Source organism: Pogona vitticeps, chromosome 2 (genome assembly GCF_051106095.1).
Source record: "Pogona vitticeps strain Pit_001003342236 chromosome 2, PviZW2.1, whole genome shotgun sequence".
NCBI classification, from domain to species: domain Eukaryota; kingdom Metazoa; phylum Chordata; class Lepidosauria; order Squamata; family Agamidae; genus Pogona; species Pogona vitticeps.
The window spans coordinates 133,724,963-133,741,900 of record NC_135784.1 but is presented as its reverse complement, the minus strand read 5'-3'; the positions used below and the strand labels follow the sequence as shown (position 1 = coordinate 133,741,900).

Here is a 16,938-nt window from a genome sequence, read left to right as displayed (position 1 = left end):
AGAGGCAGACTGATAAACTTGTAATGGACTTGCTGAAACCCTGTCAGCATAACATTTGTACAAGGCTGATGCTGTCATTTGTAGAATGGGTTTTTTTTTCAAACTTAACTACTTGCTACTTCTATGCCATACATTTTTCTAATGTCTGGGAGCTGCAGGACGGGTGGAGGAAGTCTAACTACTGAACACAGCTGCCACTGGTAATGTTATCATAATAGTGCTGTGGGTTTTTTTTTAAATTAAAGACTTCCTTCCGCCCCACAGCTTCCCTATGATGAAACAGATTACACAGGAGCCACAGGACAGAAGTAAGAAATGCTCAAGTTCTGAACAATCATCTTTGCTGATGACATAATCAACCTTCTGCCAGTGTAGTTACACCAGCAGGATTTCAGCTGCAATATACTGAGTCAGTCATGCTCCAAATGGCCAGTGTTCCTCATAAACCAGGAAAGGGCAATGTGTGGATCCACCACGTTACTGAACTACCAATCCCATCAGCTGTAGCCAGCAATGCACAGCCAAGATGAAAAATGATGTATTTCAACAAGACTTGAAGGGTGCATGTTTCCCACCCCGTCCATATGCTTAAAGGAAGGCTGTGGCTGGGTTGATTAATACTGATCAATATAACCAGAGTAACTCAGCCCAATGTTTGGAGCACTCAAAACATTGACTTCCACTGCATACTTGAATGCCAAGCATGTACTATGTCAATTTGGATTAAATAAAAGATAACTGTTTTCCTTACTAAAACCATCCAGAGCAATAGTGGAATACATACAGATTGCCCAGTTTTTCTTAGATGACTAACCTGCATGGAAGCAATTCGTGGTCTGGCATAAAGAAACAATATCACTTTCACTGGCTTGTTTGAAATTGATGTATTTATTCTAAACAAAAACAATGCCCCCCACCCCATGTTGTTTGTCACTCTAGAAAATGTCTGGCCTCCCTCAAGAGAAGCTCTCCTTCCAACAGGCTCCTCGTAGATATTGGAATGGCTAGAGGCAATTCCGACAGATGGCACAAGATTTCTTTGAAAACATCAGTGCTCTTTTGCCAAAAAACATATTTGGCTATAGTAACACACATAGATTGTAGATGTCTTAAGACAAAAAAAACAAAAAACCAAACCATATACAAAAATACCCCTTGGGACAAAAAAAGGGGGATTGTTTTCACAGTACAATTCCTAGTACCACAAAAAAGGCACTAAATGCAGCAAAGACTGCCGTGAAGTCCAAGCACCAACTTATGCCAAAAAAGTATTAGGAAAAGAATTCCCAAAACCAGGAATTGCATTTTAAAAAAAGGAGACCACAGAACCCTGCAGATGGTAAATATAAGCACTTCAATGGGATGGTACTTCACTTTAAGGTGCTGTTTAAAAGTCACTTCCTGGTAGGTATCTGCCCCCCGAAAGGGCCAGAGGAGCTCCGCAGATGAAGGGTGTCATTGGATCATGCCAGCACATCAGATGGGACTTGACTTAAAAGACATTGATGGTTGATTATCTTCTACAGTGCAAACTCTGGGGAGGTGGTCCTGACATCAAACTTTTTGCAGACCTGATTATCTGCTGCAGGCACTACACTGGGAGGGCTTCCGGTAACAGGTGAACTCTGAGCCATTTAGAGCTCAAGAGTCAAGGCAGCACTGCATGAATGATCTTGCTCCACAGTAATACCTGCTGATAAAGGCTACCTAATGTCCAGAAGTGTTACAGAGGAAGGTATAAGTGTTTCAGTCTGCTAATACTCTCTCACTCCCACCCAGATAGTAAGGAGATTTGCTCAGCTTCTGCTTCAGCACTTGGTACCTGATGTTTCATGAGCGGTTCCTGGGGAATTCCAAAGGGAGGCTGGGAGCAAAGATACTTTAGTTTGGGCCACAGGCATTGCCCTCCTGCCCATCCTTTGCTCTTCGAAATCTGGCATGTTTCAATTCTCCACTGAGCCCATTCAACAGCCTCCCAACTTCATCAATGCAAGACTTGGTCCAAATCATATTTTTCACAGAACTTGGTAGTGAAAGGCAGGCAGGTTAAATACTCAGTCCATTGCCAGTTAATCGGGTACACGTAGAGCCAGATCACAAGAGATGCAAAGAGGCCAATGAAGACTAGCAGCGAGACAATGATCATGGCCCGTTTGCGGTACTTGTCTACTGTGCCAAAGGTGATATAAGGCAGGAAGGCAAAGGAAAGCAAGAGGCCACTGAGGAAGCCAAAGATATGTGCAATGTTGTCGATCCATGGCAGGAGGCCACAGATAAAGAGAAAAAGGACAATCCCAAAAAGATTCAGGAAAGCCTTCCAGGGTTTCTCTAGGACTTGCCAGCTCTGAATCAGTTCCACAAACAGGCAGGCTAGCAAGCCAAACTGGGATCCTGCTGGCCCCACCTAAGGAGGAAGAGAAACAGTAAAAACACATTATCACAAGATGCACTGTCCTCTCAGTTCAACTTGATTGTCAAACCATTCAGTATCCAGAAGATATCATGAAGCTTTAACCACCATGGTCTTGTCTAAATTCACAGCTTCAAATTCTAAAGCTACCATTAATTCCACCCAAGCCATCACAGTTGATTTGCTGATCAAGGAACAAAAAGGACAGGTTACTTACCTGTAAACATGGTTCTTCAAGTGGATCTCTATGAATACACACTAGTGGGTAAAGACAGTGTCTGCACTGGCCTCTCAGAATCTTCTAGAGCTATAGGGAAAAGTAACAAAGTTTAAGTTGCCCTGTATTGCGCATGCTCCGCCCGCTAAACCACAGTTCCATCCGCCCGCCACATAGTTGGAGTTGGACTCGACCATACAGTGACGGACAGTGGGGAGGTTGGGCAGGATGTGTGTATTCATAGAGATCCACTTGAAGAACCATGTTTATAGGTAAGTAACCTGTCCTTCTTCAACGTGGTCTCTATGAATCCACACTAGTGGGTGACTAGCAAGCTCACTTACCGGAAGGAGGGCCGCCACTGTAGAATTGATGTAAGCACAGCTCTCCCAAACTTGGTCTCATTCTTGGCCCGGAGGTCCAGTCTGTAATGTGTAACAAAGGTAGACACATTGTACCATGTAGCTGCTCTGGAAATGTCCTGGATGTCAACTCCTCGCAGCAGGGCCGTGGATGTGGCAACAGCTCTGGTGGAATGAGCTCTGAGATCTTCAGGGAGAGGCTTGTTCTGCAATTCATCGGCCAGAGAAATGGTGGAAACCAACCATCTGGACAGAGTAGAAGAAGAAGCAGCGGAACCTTTACGCTGACCGTAGAAACAGAGGAACAGTCTTGGTACTTTCCTAAAGTCTTTAGTTCTAGTGATATAATAAGCCAATGCTCTCCGAACATCTAAAGAGTGGAGCATGCGCTCAACGTCGGTAACTGGATCAGGAAACAAAGTTGGTAATATTAAAGGCTGGTTAACGTGGAACTCGGAAACCACTTTAGGGAGGAAAGAAACATCAGGGTGTAAAACCACCTTATCTTTGAAGAACTGAAGGTATGGGGAGTCCACATGAAGTGCTGCCAATTCACTAGCTCTACGAGCGGAAGTGATGGCCACCAGGAATAAAGTCTTGAATGAGAGCAACCGAAGGTCACAGGAAGCCATGGGCTCAAACGGATGGCGAGTGAGGCAATGAAGCACCATTTGGAGTGACCATTGTGGTACAGGTCTCTTTAGAAGAGGTCTCATGTTGGACAGACCCTTGAAGAAGGCTTTTAGTTGGGATGTGAAAACCACCTGGATGACTCAGAGCCATGGGGCTGAAAGGCAGACTTGGAAAGTCCCAGGTCAAACAGATGCCGAAGATAGAGGAGGAGTGTAGACAAAGCCACAGGTGAAGACTGCAGTTTGCGCTCCTCAGTAAACTTGAGAAAGTTTTGCCACTTGTATTTGTAGAGTAGCTTAGTGGCCGGTTTCCTTGCTTTCTCAATAACTTCTGTTATTGATGGGAAATCCTCCACGCTGTCAAGTGGAAAGATTCCAGGTCCGGATGAAGGATGTTCCCGTCGTTCTGAGTGATCAGATGTGGAAGAAGGGGTAACCTTATCTTGTCCACTGCTGATTGCAGGAGCATGGAGAACCATGGTTGTCGTGGCCACCAAGGAGCAATGAAGATTGCCTCCGCTTCCATCTGAAGTGCCCTGACTAGGGCTCTTTGAATGATGGGTATTTGGTGGAAAGAGATAGAGGTGTTTGTTCCATGGGACCGTAAAGGCATCCCCTAGGGACCCTTTGCCCTTTCCTGCACGGGAAGCATATTTGTCACATTTCTTGTTCTGTGTCGCGAACATGTGTATGGATGGATGTCCCCACTTGTGGCACAGACTGAGGAACACCTTCTGATCAAGTTCCCACTCGTGAGATTGAAACGAGCAGCTGCTCAACTCGTCTGCCAGCTGACTGTCCATCGTGGAGACATGGATGGCCACAAGAAAGATGTGCTGTTGGTAGCACCACTCCCACAGGTGGACTGCCAGGAACAGAAGGGACTTTGACCGTGTTCCTCCCTGCTTGTTTACATAGAACATGGTCATAGTGTTTTCTATGACCACTTGTATCGCTCTGCCCTTCACCAGAGGGAGAAATGCTCTGTGCACCTTCATCACCGCTATCAGCTCCAGGTGATTGATGTGAAGCAAAGCTTCTTGAGGGGACCAAAGGGCGTGAATTTGGTGTCCCTCGCAGTGGGCTTCCCAACCTAGGGGACTGGCGTCCATTGTGACCTGACGTGTCAACTGCAGGGGTAGAAAAAGTTGGCCTATGAGAAGATGTGGTAGGAATGTCCACCACTGAAGTTGTTCTGCTAGATCTGGTGTGACTGTTAGACGCTTACGCTGACTGTCCTGCAGAGGATTGAATAGAGCAAGCAGCCAAGACTGAAGGGAGTGCATCTTGAGGCGAGTGTGGATAAGGCACAAGTTGTTGATGCCATGAGACCCAGAAGATGTTGTGCGTGTTTTGCTGACACTCTGCCCTGGGGCTTGCAATTCTGAACTGCCCTTATTTTTCGTATGCGCTCTGGTGGTAGAAACATGCGAGCATGGACTGAGTCTAGTCTTGCCCCGATGTAGTCCATCACTTGAGATGGTTCCAAGTGGGACTTTTCGTAGTTTATTGACAGGCCTAGTGCTTGTAGGGTGTGAAGAACATACTGTGTGTCCTTGATTGCTCTTGCTTTGGATTTGGACACAATCAGCCAGTCGTCGATGTAAGGGTAAACCTGTATCCCTTGTAGACGGATACAGAGCCTTGTAAGCTCTTTAACCTCTCTAGATTGAGAGCGAAGACCAAAGTCCAACTGAAATGCATGCGGGACTTCCTCTTTGCAGATGATGCAGCCATTGTTGCCCACTCTGCTGAAGACCTCCAACAACTCATGAATCGTTTCAGCAAGGCCTGCCAAGACTTTGGACTAACGATCAGCCTAAAGAAAACACAAGTCATGGGCCAGGGCGTGGACTCACCTCCTTCTATTACCATCTCCACACAAGAATTGGAGGTTGTTCATGACTTTGTGTACCTTGGCTCAACCATCTCTGACACCCTCTTTCTGGATGTCGAGCTGGATAAACGCAATGGCAAAGCAGCTACCATGTTCTCTAGACTCACAAAGAGAATATGGCTCAATAAGAAGCTGACAACACATACCAAGATCCAGGTCTATAGAGCCTGTGTCCTGAGCACACTCCTGTACTGCAGTAGTCCTGGACCCTTTGTGCACGGCAGGAGAGGAAGCTGAACACCTTCCATATGCGTTGCCTCCGACGGATTTTTGGTATCACCTGGCAGGACAAAGTTCCAAACAGAGTAGTCCTAGAACGAGCCGGAATTTTCAGCATGTACACATTACTGAAACAGCGACGTCTACGTTGGCTTGGGCACCTCGTGAGAATGGCTGATGGTCGGATTCCAAAGGATCTCCTGTATGGAGAATTAGTGCAGGGAAATCGCCCCAGAGGGAGACCACGGTTGCGAGACAAGGATATCTGCAAGCAATATCTGAAGGCCTTAGGAATAGACCTCAACAGATGGGAAACCCTGACATCTGAGCGTTCAGCCTGGAGGTAGGCATTGCATCACGGCCTCTCCCAATTTGAAGAGACCCTTATCCAGCAGGCCGAGGTGAAGAGGAAGTCACAAAAGCAGCAAAAGCAGGGAGCTGGACAGGGGACAGATTGCATTTGTCTTCAGTGTGGAAGGGATTGTCACTCTCGAATTGGCCTCCTCAGCCACACTAGACGCTGTTCCAAGTCCTCCATACAGAGCACGTTACCACAGTCTTTCGAGACTGAAGGATGCCTAACTAACTGTAGACGGAGATAAGCTGCTACTGGGGCCATGCCTTTGGTAAAGGTCCTAGGAGCTGCTGAGAGGCCGAATGGAAGAGCCACATATTGGTAAATGGTGTCCATGAAGATTAGACGCAGATATTTCCTGTACTTTTGATGGATGGTGGTGTGGAAATATGCATCCTTTAGATCCACAACAACAAACCAGTCTCCTCTCTTCAACAGGTGAATGATTGCTTCTAAAGTGACCATCCTGAAACGGCGTGGTTTGAGGTAGGTATTCAAGTCCCTCAGATCCAGAATTGGTCTTAAGCCCCCGTCCTTCTTGGGTACTGTGAAGCACCGGGAGTAGAACCCGTTTTGTATGTCCCGGTTTGGTCCCTTCTGGATGGCTTGTTTTGCAAGATGAGTGAGAATCTCTTCTTCTAGGATGGGATCGAACGATGTAGGCTTGACCCATCCTAGAGGAGGCAATTCTATAAACTCCAGCCGGTAGCCTGAGCTTATAATGTTTAAGACCCAGGAGTCCTTAGTTATCTTGAGCCAGTTGTGAAGATGAGGAGACAGGCGGATTGTGTGGTCGACACTTGAGAGGATTCTGGTGAAGTCAAAGATATTGTTTTGACTTCCTACCAGGTGCCTTGTAGGATTGACGTTTGAGGTTTGATTGTGCCTTAAAACTTGAAGTGGATGAGGATGCCTGAGAGGGCCTTGGCTGACCCTGGTTCCTGAAGGAACGGTAAGTATTGGAAGTGGATTGCTGGTATGGTTGTTGAGAATATTTGAGATGCCATTGAAACTTCCCGGTCCTTGGCTGCTGTTGTATGGAGTAAGACTTTGCTGTCTTCTTACTTTTGTGTAGGTTTCCAAGATTTTTGTCCGTCTTTTCACTAAATAGGCCCGAGGCGTCAAAAGGTAAATTCTCTATCCTGGTTTTTATGTCGTCCATAATATTGGCTGATCTCAACCAGGCATGACGCCTCAAAGTGATGATAGAGGCCAAATTCTTCGCGGTGGCATCAGCAATGTGAAGGGATGCCAAACGCTGATGTTTAGAAACTGTTAGGACCTCAGCATGAGCATTGAGGCACAGCTGCCTAATATCATCTGGGGCGACTTGCAGAGCTGGTAGGACTCTTGCCCAGAGCTGCTTCTGGTAAGCCCCCATGGCTACCAAGTAGTTAATTGCTCTGAGGACAAAAGTAGTCATAGTGTAGAGGCGACAACCCAAAACTTCAAGCTTCCTACCCTCCTTATTGGAAGGGGTAGCGTGTCCTTTAGTAGGAATTTTGGAAGCAGTGGACTCCACTACCAGAGAATTTGGAGCTGGACGCTTTAATAAGAAGGAAGTTTTAGGTCCATGAATCCGGTAAAGGTTTTCAGTTCTGGACATGGAAGTAGAATTAGCAGGATGCTCCCAGTATTCCATAATTAGGTCCAGTAACTCAGGTACGTAGGAGAGACTGACAGGATGAGACCTCTCCTTGTTGATGTCACCAAAGATCAGGTCATCGTCACGTGAGGGTGATTTTTCAGTTTCCATCCTTAAGGTGGTTGCCATCCGAGAAACCATCTGAGTGTAGGAGGAGAAGTCCTCAGACGGTGATGAAGGGTGGATGTCCGCAGCATCCGATCCCAAGGGTTCCCGATAGAGGTGTCTCTAGGGAAGCCTCAGATGTAACCTCCTCTTCCTAAACGGAAGAGTCTCCAGAGACTTGGTGATCATCGTCAGAGACAGGAAAAACCTTAGGATGTTGTCCTCTTTCTGTCTCAGTGGTAGGTCTCTGAGGCTTGGTAGGCTGAGATGGACGAGGTTCTATAGGCTGATCATTAGATTTGTGACCCGTCGACGTGGATGTCCTTTTCCTGTCGACGTCGATGGACCCTGTGTGTCGACACCAAGATGTTTTCGGTGTCAATGTCTTTTCGGTGGTGAGACAGACAGTGAGGATGAAGAAGAAGTATGGCGTGTCCTCTTTCTTCTTTTTCTGCGGTCCCTCGACGTCGAGGACGATTCAGACGAATAATCCCTCCGACGTCAACGGTGTGATTTTCTTTTTTCAGCACTGTCATCTGAATCAGAGAAGGAGGTATCCTCTTGGTGTCGATGCTTCCTGCGTTTTTCGACATCGAAGCCATAGCCGTGTCTATGCCTGTGTCGGCGTCGAGGTTTTTTCAATGGAGGTCCCTCATCGTGATCCGTTGAAGGACGTCGGGGAGAGGGAACATCCAAAGGCTTCTCTGGTCTCCCTCGAGGTGGAGGAGGAGACTTGGAGCCAAGAGATCCCGATGCTGAAGATTGGGATTGAGATGCCCGCCCGGTTAAAACAGGGCTAGTAGGGGTATTAGCTATGCCAGCAAAGGCTTGTGCTAGCTGGCTAGCGGTTGGCAACCTCTCGATGTCGACAGGAGGTTCCTGTCGAGGTGGTAAAGAGGCGCCCATCACCGATGTCGAATCTCGATCCCGAGACGAGTCTTCTAGTATGGGTGAAGGAAGAGATGTTGAGACTGGAGGTATGACCAAAGTGAGTTTCTTGGACTTAGTTTTTTGTTTAACCGCAGTCTTCTTCTGTTTCAGCTCCTGGGATGTCGATGGAGCAGACGAACTGGTAAGTGCTTTCTTGGTTGCCGGCTTTTCCTTAGGCTTCTCTTTAGAAGGCTGAGGAGAAGGTGGAGAAAGCACTCTGACTTCAGAACGAACCGAGGATGCCCGATGGTTGTGAAGCAGATAGGGTTTGATTCCACAAAAAGTATTTTAGGCTTTGTTGGTGAGCCTTGAGGGTAGCTTTAGTGAATTCCTTGCAGTGTTTGCAGTGGGTAGTTAAATGAGTCTCCCCCAAACAAAAAACGCAGAGAGAATGTCCGTCTGAGAAGGGACGTTTCCTAGAGCAGGACGAACAGCGGTTAAATGGGCCTCTTTTAGGTGACATAAGCCAAACAAGCAGTTGAGGCGATAATAGAACAAGCCCGGTAGCAATTGAAGTGATAATAGAACAAGTCTGGTAGGCGCGTGGCGCCTCAGCGGGCGGTAAATAAGCAGCAATTAAGAGCAATTTAGGTACTTGCACGATCGCCAGAGGCAGAAGAGAAGTCAAAACGGTCCGTAATCAGGGCAACAGAGATAGGGAAGTCGAAAGTCAATTCCAGGTCAATACATGATGAAGAAATAAACTGTTTTTAACACAGCTCTAACTGAGAGGTTCCAACTCCGCTGGCGGAAAAAATGGAACTGGGGTTTGGTAAGCGGAGCATGCGTAATACAGGGCAACTTAAACTTTGTTACTTTTCCCTATAGCTCTAGAACAGTGGTTCTTAACAGGGGGCGATTTCATTTTTCAGGGGGGTGGTAGAACGAAAAGGGGTGGCGTGGGGGCGCTGGAGCAGAAGGGGGGCGGTAGGGGGGCGCTGGAGCAAGCAAAACCTGTGAAGATGGCTGCAGCCTTTTTACAGTGTGCATGAATATACATTTTCCTCCAATTTTAATTTAGTTTCAGACTTTTTGTCTTGAAATTTTTAGTTCCTCCATTTGTTTTTATGCCCTTTTTATATTTCTTTTTGTGTCTTAAAATTCACTTGCAACTAAATCATTAGATGTTACTTTTTGGGGGGCATTTCATTTTCTTGGAATTTAATTTTGTTTTCAGGCGTCATTGGATTTAAGTGTCTTAAATAAATAAATAAATAAATAAATAAATAAATAAATAAATAAATAAATAAATATCATCACCATGGGGAGGGGGGCAATAACTTCCTCAACGGCTCAAGGGGGTGTTTCTTTCAAAAAGGTTAAGAACCACTGCTCTAGAAGATTCCGAGAGGCCAGTGCAGGCGCTGTCTTTACCCACTAGTGTGGATTCATAGAGACCACGTTGAAGAACAATACTGTATTTCTATTGCAACAAACGCCAGGTTAACATCCTCCCTTTTTCCTGAGATAACTGTCACCAATTTTGGATGGGCACACCACCCAGTGTGGTGTAGTGGACAGCGTGATGGACTAGGGCTCTGGAGGCCTGGATTCAAATCCCTGCCCAGTCATGGAAGCTTGCTGGAGATGTGGAACTCTTAAAGCCACTCCTAAAATATTTCACTTACCTTGAAAGCCCTGGTTAGGACTGCTATAAATTAGTTCCAACTTGACAGAATGTAACCAGCAACACCAGCTGCCTAAACTGTGTTATCTCCAGTAATAGCAGAGCTTGGTGGTTTAAAGCCTGCCATGCATGGTGCCAAATGGGAATGCCTTCAGCAGTGGCTGAGGGTGGAGCACCTGCTTTGTACAGAGAAAAGCTCCAGAAACCACTCCTCTTGTGGCCCCTGGGAAAGGGGAAGGCTTGGAGACTGGCTTTTGCACCAACCCCCAACCCCCCCCCCCCCCGGTTAGTCACCACGGCCCTAGAGAACCTGGCCTGGCCACTCCACTGCAAGGCATTCACAGGCCTAGGCGTTTTTGGACCATGCCACACTGACAACTCTCTTCCCCCACAGCTTTTTATGGGAGACTGCAGTTCATCTTCACCCTGAAATGAACTAAAAACTAATAAAGGTTAAACATGTTCGTCTCAATGCATCTGTCTGGGAAATGGTACAAGCTGCAAGGAGTGTTAAGAGATCTGCAACACCTCCAAAAATTCTCTTTAAAAAAGTTGTGGTGTTATGGGAAGAGCCTCTTGTTACATACAGCACTGATGTTACCTGTCTGTCATGGGTTTGGAGGGAAAGTTCCATCCTATGGGGAGTGGAAGGCGGGACATCAGGAGGAGGGGCTGTACTGTATATATATGTGGAGCTTGTGTGGAGAAGAAGCTGGAGGAAGCTGAGAGAAGAAGCTGGTGTGGGAGTCTGTGTGTCAGACAGGGTACTACTGTGTGTCAGTCAGTACCAGCCTGATAGGTTCAGGTGTCTGTATGGGAAGCCAGAACTGATAGGTTCAGGGTCTGTGCTTTATTGAAAGGTGTTCTGTGTGAACCAAACTGGTGTATGTATGATTGAGACTAAGCCACGTTACTGTATCTTATTCACTTGATCATTTTATTTTCCCTGTGTGTTGTTTAAATAAACCTTATTCTTTTATTTGTTAAAAATCCATCCCTGGTCTGTGTGACTTCTTACAGGGAATGGTTGGTGGCAGCTTAGTGAAACTGTGGCATCCTCCAGTAGGTCTGGGGTTGTCACACTGATTGGTGTCCAGCGTGTGGGATACGACTGGTCCAGTTGTCCAGTGGTCCAGCAAAGCCTTGGCAAGTGTGCCCAGAGCAAGGGGGGTCTAGTCAGGGACAATCTGAGAGCGCGTAGGTAATCTTCTAGGCGTACCTCACGGGGAGGTGCGCTAGTGGAAGAACGTGCCAACTGGGGAGACTAGATTAGGGAGCTCTGAGGCAACCTGTTTTGGCGGGAAAAGGCTGAGGCAAAGCTGTGTGAAGTAGCAGTGATCTAGCTTGTCTGCTGAGAGGCCTAGCAGAGGGGGGTGGACTCTGGCTGGCAACAGTTGCAAGTTAGTGCTGAAGAACAGCAGCAATCTATAGAAGGCTGGTTCTGAGGCAAAAGAAAAAAAAAGTGGTCGCTTTATTCTGAGGCTTGACTTTTGAAAGCAGCCTGTTCTGGGGGGGGATTATGCCCTTGACTCGAAGCCAAATGGCAGAAATGGGTGAAGCGAGGGAACCCCAAGTAGACCAAGGTTCTGAGGATGAATTTGGCTCAGTGCAGGATGACAGCACGGGAGAACAGAACCCAGAACTCAGAAAAATGCTCCTAGCCCAACAGCATGAACTGAGGGTGAGGGAAATGGAGCAAAGGGAAAGAGAGAAACACAGACAATTTGAATTGGCATTGGAGAGAGAGAAAATGGCGTTTGAGTTGAGAAAATTGGAACTGTTGAATCAGAACAATAATAACAATAGGGATTCTGAGGGGGGCCAATTGTCTAAAACTGACCTGAAGAAATTCCCTGTATACCACAAGGGAGATTGCCCTGAGGTGTTCTTTTCCCTAGTGGAAAGAGCGTTTGTGGACTTCTCAGTAAGGGAAACTGAGAAGATGACCATCATGCGATCTTTAATCAGTGGCAGCCTGGCAGAAGTCTATGCAGAGATGCCAGAGGAACTGCTAAAAGATTTCGCAGAGTTTAAAAAACTGGTGTTTGCCAGACATGGGATAAATGCGGAACAGCTGAGACAAAGATTCAGGTCACTCACAAAGAAACCAGAGCAGACTTTTACCCAAGTGGGGGCCCAACTGGTGAGGCTGCTAGAGAAATGGCTATCTCAGGAGGGGACAGAGACCTTTCAGCAGCTCAAAGACTTGATAGCGCTGGAACAGTTCTATTCAGTCCTGCATGGGGAACTGAAATTCCAGGTGAGGGAAAGGAAACCGAAATCTGTGGCGGAGGCGGCCGAGATTGCAGATTTTATTTATCAAATCAGAAAGCCCTTAGGTGATGAGGGGAAATCGATAGGTAGACCCAAAGAAACCTACAGCAAGTACTCTCAGGGACCAGGAAGAAACCAGCAAGTGGGAGGGGCCCATGGTGAAGGGAAGCCCTCAGACACGAAACCAAGACCTCAGATTTTAGAGGGAAAACCAAAACAAGATGAGAAAGACTCAAAATACAGCAGAAAGTGTTATTTCTGTCAAGGAAAGGGCCATCTAATCTCAGAGTGTGAGAAATTAAAGCAGCTAAAAGGAATTGTGCCTCATGATTTGAGTGGAACCAAGCCAAAAGCTGTGTTCTGTGTCCAGAAAGAGCAAAGCTCCTTGCCACAGAGGGAGCCTGTTGCCATGGCGACTCAATCTGGAACAGTTACATCTGCTGATCAGGCTGAGGAAAATGGTCCTCTTGTGGAGGTCAGGCGCTGCTTACTTGTGAGAACAGATTCACAGTTGTTTGAAACAGCAGGGGTGGACGTAGGAATACTTGACCATCAGTATCGGGGGTTAAGGGATACTTGTTCCCAGGTGACCCTGTGCCATCCAGATATTATTCCTAGGGAGTATGTAATCCCAAATGAGAGCATAAAGGTGGCAGGGATTGAGGGACAGGTGATCTCGCTGCCAGTAGCTGAGGTACCTGTGAACTTTCAAGGCTGGAGGGGAGTTTGGCGGCTAGCGATTTCATCGACTCTGCCAGCAGCCGTGCTCGTGGGAAATGACCTGGCTGAACATGTGAAACGGGTGCTAGTGATTACACGTTCACAAGCCACCACAGGGACAGTTCAGGGGGGTACTGATGAGCCCGAGACGGAAGCAGGTGAAGGGAGTTCCGAGGCTGTGGTGGAAACCTTGACCACGGACAGCAGATTTGGCCAAGAGCAAAAGGCAGACGCCACTCTCCAAAAGTGTTTTGAACAGGTGACCGACACCCAGCTAACACCTGAAACCCCAGTGAGATTTCGTGAAGAAAAGGGGATTTTATATAGAGAGACCCTGAGGAATATCTCAAAAGGGGGAGATGGGATCAGAAGTCAGCTAGTGGTACCTGAAAAGTATCGCCCCATGATCTTACAAAGGGGGCACTCTGACGTGTTTGCCGCGCACTTAGGGGTGAACAAAACACAGCAGAGAATCACACAGAATTTTTACTGGCCTGACATAGGGAAGCAGATCAAAGAGTTCTGTAAACAATGTGATGTGTGTCAGAGGCAGGGGAATAACCTTGACAGGACCAAAGCAAAGTTGTGCCCTTTGCCTGTGATTGACACTCCGTTCAAATGCATAGGGGTGGATATTGTGGGACCTTTGCCCAAGGCCACAAAGAGGGGGAACCGGTTCATTCTCACCATTGTGGACCATGCCACGAGGTACCCTGAAGCCATTCCCTTGACTAACATTGAAACTAACACAGTGGCAGATGCCTTGGTGGGGTATATGTCCAGGATGGGATTTGCCTCAGAAATAATCACAGATTTGGGCGCATCGTTTACATCGAAGCTCATGAAACGGTTATGGCAAATCTGTGGAATTAAACACAAGGAAACCACTGCCTATCACCCTGAAAGTAATGGGTTAACTGAGAAGTTCAATGGGACTCTAATGCGCATGATTAGGGCTTACTTGGCAGAGAATCCAAACAATTGGGACCAGAAGCTGCAATCCCTTTTGTTTGCTTATCGATCAGTGCCACAAGCCAGTACCGGGTTCAGTCCGTTTGAACTTTTATTTGGGAGAAGGGTGAAAGGGCCCCTTGATTTGATCAAACAAAATTGGGAGCAGATCACCCAGGATGACCCACAAGACGTTGTGACATACATAGACACCTTGATGAATGACCTAAAGAGAAACCTAGAGCTAGCAGCAGAAAACCTGCAAGCTCAGAAGGTCAGACAGAAAACATGGTATGACCACAAAGCCAGAGAGAGGCACTTTGACCCAGGGGAGGAAGTGCTTTGGCTTAGGCCCTGCAGAGAGAACAAACTGCAGCTCAAATGGGCAGGACCATATAGGGTCATTTCCAAGATGTCAGATCTGAACTACCTTATAGAGCAGGAGGAAAACCAAGCAAGGAGGGTGGTACATGTGAATGCCCTAAAACCCTACTACAGAGGGGAACAGAGGGTTTTATTTGCGATAAAAGCAGCTGAGAGTGAGGAAGCTGAATTACCCTTCTGGGAGGGTAGAGGGGAAGTAAAATACAACCCAGAGGAGGTAAAGATCAGTCCTGCACTCACCCAAGACCAGCAGCAAGAACTAAAAATTCTGCTCATCAAATATCAAAAGGTGTTTTCCAATAAGCCGGGGATAGTGAAGGGAGTGATGCATCGGATCCACACAGGGGATGCACCCCCGCAAGCAGTATCCCCATACCGAGTGACGGGACCCTATAGGGACAAGGTGCGGAAGGAGCTGGACGAGATGCTTAGGGAGAACATAATCGTCCCCTCTTCTAGTCCTTGGTCCTCTCCGATAGTCCTAGTGGACAAGCCTGATGGGAGCATTAGGTTTTGTGTAGATTACAGGAAATTAAACCGCGTAACCACTCCTGATGCCTACCCAATGCCCAGGCTAGACAACCTGATTGAAACCATAGGGGGTTGTCGGTTCATTTCCTCATTGGACCTGGTAAAGGGATATTGGCAATTAAGAATTGATCCCAGGGATCAAGAAAAGACCGCCTTTTGCAGCCCTTTTGGTCTCTATGAGTTTAGAGTCCTGAGCTTTGGTCTCAGAAATGCACCAGCCACATTCCAAAGGCTGATGGACCAGACCTTAGCAGGGCTCAGTGACTTTACTGTGGCCTACATTGACGACATAGGGATCTTCAGTAATACCTGGGAAGATCACCTGAAACACCTGGAGTTAGTGCTGCAGAGGTTAAGTGCAGCAGGGCTAACAGTAAAGGCGAGCAAGTGTCAGCTGGGTAGCCCAGAAATAAAATACTTGGGTCACATAGTAGGGGGAGGAGTGATAAAACCCCTAGAGGCCAAGATAGAAGCAGTTCGTGATTGGCCCAGGCCCAACACCAAGAAAAAAGTCAAATCATTTCTTGGGTTTGTGGGCTACTACAGAAAGTTCATCCCGAGGTTTAGCGAGATTGCGGCTCCGCTGACCGATCTGACGAGGAAGAAGACTGATGACCGCATCCCGTGGACCAGCGACTGTGAGGAGGCGTTCCAGAGGTTGAAGGAGGCCCTCATCAACTATCCAGTGCTGCGTGCTCCAGACTTCGACCGGGAGTTCATCATCTACACCGATGCATCTAACAGCGGGGTAGGAGCAGTTCTTTGCCAGGAGGATGAAAATGGTGACCAGCATCCAGTGTCCTACCTGAGTAGGAAACTCCAGAAAGGTGAGAGACATTTGGCAACCGTGGAGAAGGAGTGCCTGGCCATAGTCTACGCGATCTAGAAGGCCAAACCTTACATCTGGGGAAGACATTTTATTCTGAGCACTGACCATTCACCACTGCAATGGTTAAAGACAATGAAAACCCACAATAGCAAACTTATGAGGTGGGCTTTAAATCTGCAAGACTATGACTTTGAAGTGAAGGTGGTCAGAGGGTCAGTGAACTGTGTTGCTGACGCCTTGTCAAGAAGACCCGAAGAATGAAGACGGCGAAAGAAACATGGACTATGTATATATTTTGGTGACCAAAGGTTAAATGTACCTGTTTATTAAACATGCTTGGTTTGTATGAATAAAGGTAACTTGATGTATTGGAAATGGTAAATGTTTAAATGCCTAATTGATATGTTTATCCTAGTGTAAGTATAAGTAAGTATGGTATTGTATGTTAATTTATAACTGTTTTTGTATGTTTTGGATCCAGGTTGTTTTTTGGAGAAAAGCACGTTAGCTTTCCCCCTACAAAACAACTTATAAAGAGGGGAGGTGTTACATACAGCACTGATGTTACCTGTCTGTCATGGGTTTGGAGGGAAAGTTCCATCCTATGGGGAGTGGAAGGCGGGACATCAGGAGGAGGGGCTGTACTGTATATATATGTGGAGCTTGTGTGGAGAAGAAGCTGGAGGAAGCTGAGAGAAGAAGCTGGTGTGGGAGTCTGTGTGTCAGACAGGGTACTACTGTGTGTCAGTCAGTACCAGCCTGATAGGTTCAGGTGTCTGTATGGGAAGCCAGAACTGATAGGTTCAGGGTCTGTGCTTTATTGAAAGGTGTTCTGTGTGAACCAAACTGG

At 47.0% G+C, this 16,938-nt stretch overlaps 1 protein-coding gene across 4 annotated transcripts in view; it reads right to left on the bottom strand.

The window, feature by feature from the left end:
- Positions 1–869: 869 nt before the first annotated feature.
- The window catches only part of RHBDF2 (rhomboid 5 homolog 2), an 81,109-nt gene continuing 65,040 nt past the window's right edge, over positions 870–16,938 (bottom strand). For all 4 annotated transcript variants that reach the window (XM_072990482.2, XM_072990484.2, XM_072990483.2 and 1 more), the window contains exon 18: positions 870–2,404. In XM_072990482.2, the coding sequence (XP_072846583.2) occupies positions 1,985–2,404 (420 nt within the window). In that variant the 3' untranslated portion in view covers positions 870–1,984. The remainder of the gene's footprint in view (positions 2,405–16,938) is intronic.